The sequence below is a fragment of the Amaranthus tricolor genome, chromosome 14 (genome assembly GCF_026212465.1).
Source record: "Amaranthus tricolor cultivar Red isolate AtriRed21 chromosome 14, ASM2621246v1, whole genome shotgun sequence".
NCBI lineage: Eukaryota > Viridiplantae > Streptophyta > Magnoliopsida > Caryophyllales > Amaranthaceae > Amaranthus > Amaranthus tricolor.
This window is the reverse complement of record NC_080060.1, coordinates 16,330,759-16,333,459: the sequence shown is the minus strand read 5'-3', so window position 1 is coordinate 16,333,459 and position 2,701 is coordinate 16,330,759. Positions and strand designations below refer to the sequence as shown.

General features: G+C 31.5%; 1 protein-coding gene across 1 annotated transcript; it reads right to left on the bottom strand.

Moving 5' to 3' along the window:
• Positions 1-1,204: 1,204 nt before the first annotated feature.
• Positions 1,205-1,988, bottom strand: LOC130799456 (secreted RxLR effector protein 161-like). The gene has a single exon (XM_057662548.1). The coding sequence runs from the start codon at positions 1,956-1,958 to the stop codon at positions 1,206-1,208; it is 753 nt and encodes a 250-aa protein (XP_057518531.1). The 5' UTR covers positions 1,959-1,988; the 3' UTR covers position 1,205.
• Positions 1,989-2,701: the final 713 nt, after the last annotated feature.

Genomic DNA, 2,701 nt, shown 5'->3' with positions numbered 1-2,701 from the left:
TCAAAGCATTATGTGTTAACTGTTTAGTAGAAGAGAAATCAGAATAAGATTCAAGTATGAACATATCCCTAGCATTTTGTAACGCCAAAATATTAGGAGTTTGATCATCAGATTTATGAGAAAATTTGAAAATGTCATTCATTAGGGTTTTTGAAATCACAATCTCTTGACCCTTAACAAAACTTCTTAAAGCATGTTCTCCTTTAATCATAACGAAAGATAAGTTTGAATAGAAAACTTTCACAAGAGTTGGATAGGTAGTAGAACCAGGACTTAATAACATACCAGGAGTAGATTGAATAAAAACAGAGATTATTTCAAAGTCTTCAAACAGAAAGAAATTATAATCAAGTATATCAACAAAGGAAAGTAATCTTTGTCGAAAAATATCAACCCATCTCCCATAAGCAGTATGATTTTCGAACCATTGTTTAGGAACATCAAAAGTGTGTAATGGTGAAACAACAGGGGTTATAGGTTCAGCCATTTGTGATTTAGATGATTCTCCTTTTTCGGATTTTGAAGAGGATCTACTCATCCTTCTTTTAGGTGCCATTGAAGTAGAGTATGAAAAGCTTGAAAGGGAAAGTGAAAGAGACGGTTTTGAGAGAAAATCAGAAAAAGATTTTGTGAGTAAATGAATGAGTAAAGCGTTTTACTCTCTTTTAAAGGAGTATAGTACATGCATTTGTACTTTCATTAAATTGATTGATTTGACAACACAAGAGAATGCAAAGGGTGTGTGTGTGTGTGAAGCTTGACCGGTTTGTGCATCATGGTGAACAAGCATTTGATTTTGGTTTTCAACCGTGAATCAGTGGAAATACAATTATGAGATTAATTGAATTTATTAACCAAAATAATGAACACAATTTTAACGCATTGATGATGTTCACAACTAATCGAAACAAACAATTTTGTTTTAAAATAATTAAATATCCTTTATTAATTAAAGGTATTCAATTATAAATCCCATATATATAAAACAAATAATTTTTTTATTATTTTTTTTTTAAGAAATTGAAATCAAATTTTCAATTCTTAAAAATATGCATAAACACATATATAATCATAATAATACGTAATGCTCCCCCTTAATACATACTTGGTATTTAAGTAATTATCGTTTCAATCCTTTTACTCATATGCCATTATTCTTTGATAATACTCTTTGATAATATTCTTTGATAATACTCCCCCTTAATTCATGCAACGTCATTTAGCATGCCAAGTTCCATACGTATATAAGCAAAACGATCAGCACTTAAAGGTTTTGTAAATATATCCGCTAATTGATTTTCAGTAGATATAAAAGATAAAGAAATATTACCTTTTTCAACATGATCCCTTATAAAATGGTGACGTACCTCAATGTGTTTTGTACGAGAATGTTGCACAGGATTCTTTGTAATACAAATTGCACTTGTATTATCACATCTTATTGGTATGCCTTTGAAATCAATTCCAAGGTCTCTAAGTTGTTGAGCAATCCATAAAATTTGAGAGCAACATGCACCGGCAGCTATGTATTCAGCTTCAGCTGTAGATAAAGCCACTGAATTTTGCTTTTTAGAATACCAAGAGATCAATGAATTTCCTAAGAACTGACACGATCCTGAGGTGCTTTTTCTATCAACTTTATATCCAGCATAATCAGCATCTGAAAAACCAATCAAACTAAAATTTCCACAGCTAGGGTACCATAGACCAAAGTCTTTAGTCCCATATAAATATCTAAAGATTCTCTTAACTGCTGTTAAGTGAGATTCTTTTGGGTTAGCTTGAAAACGAGCACATAAGCAAACACTAAACATGATATCAGGACGACTAGCAGTTAAATACAATAAAGAACCAATCATACCTCTATAAGTCTTTTGATCAACACTCTTACCATTTATATCTTGGTCCAAACTTAGTGTTGTACTCATAGGCGTATTAACTTCTTTACATTGATCCATATTGTACTTTTTCAATAAATCTCTAACATATTTACTTTGACAAATAAATATGCCATCTTTCTTTTGCTTTATTTGTAGTCCAAGAAAGAATGTTAAGTCTCCCATCATGCTCATTTCAAACTCTTTGCACATAAACTCAGAAAATTCCTTGCACAAAGAATCATTAGTAGCTCCAAACAATATATCATCAACATATACTTGAACAACTAGAATATCTTTTCCTTTAGTTTTAATGAAAAGAGTTTTATCAATTTTACCTCGTTGAAATTCATTTTCAAGTAGATGTGAGCTAAATCTGTCATACCAAGCTCTTGGAGCTTGTTTCAAGCCATATAATGCTTTATTTAGTTTGAACACATGATTAGGTAGATCAGAATTTTCAAAGCCGGGTGGTTGTTTAACATATACTTCTTCTTGCAAGTACCCATTTAAGAATGCACATTTAACATCCATTTGATATAGTTTAATATTCATGTATGAAGCAAAAGCAAGCATAATACGGATAGATTCTAACCTTGCCACAGGTGCGAAAGTTTCATCATAATCTATTCCTTCTTCTTGATTATAGCCTTGAGCTACCAGTCTTGCTTTATTCCTTACAATATCTCCATCCTCATTGAGTTTATTTCGAAAGACCCATCTTGTTCCAATAATAGTACGATCTGGAGGTCTTTCAACTAGATCCCAAACTTTGTTCCTTTCGAATTCATTTAATTCATTTTGCATTGCAATGATCCACTCTG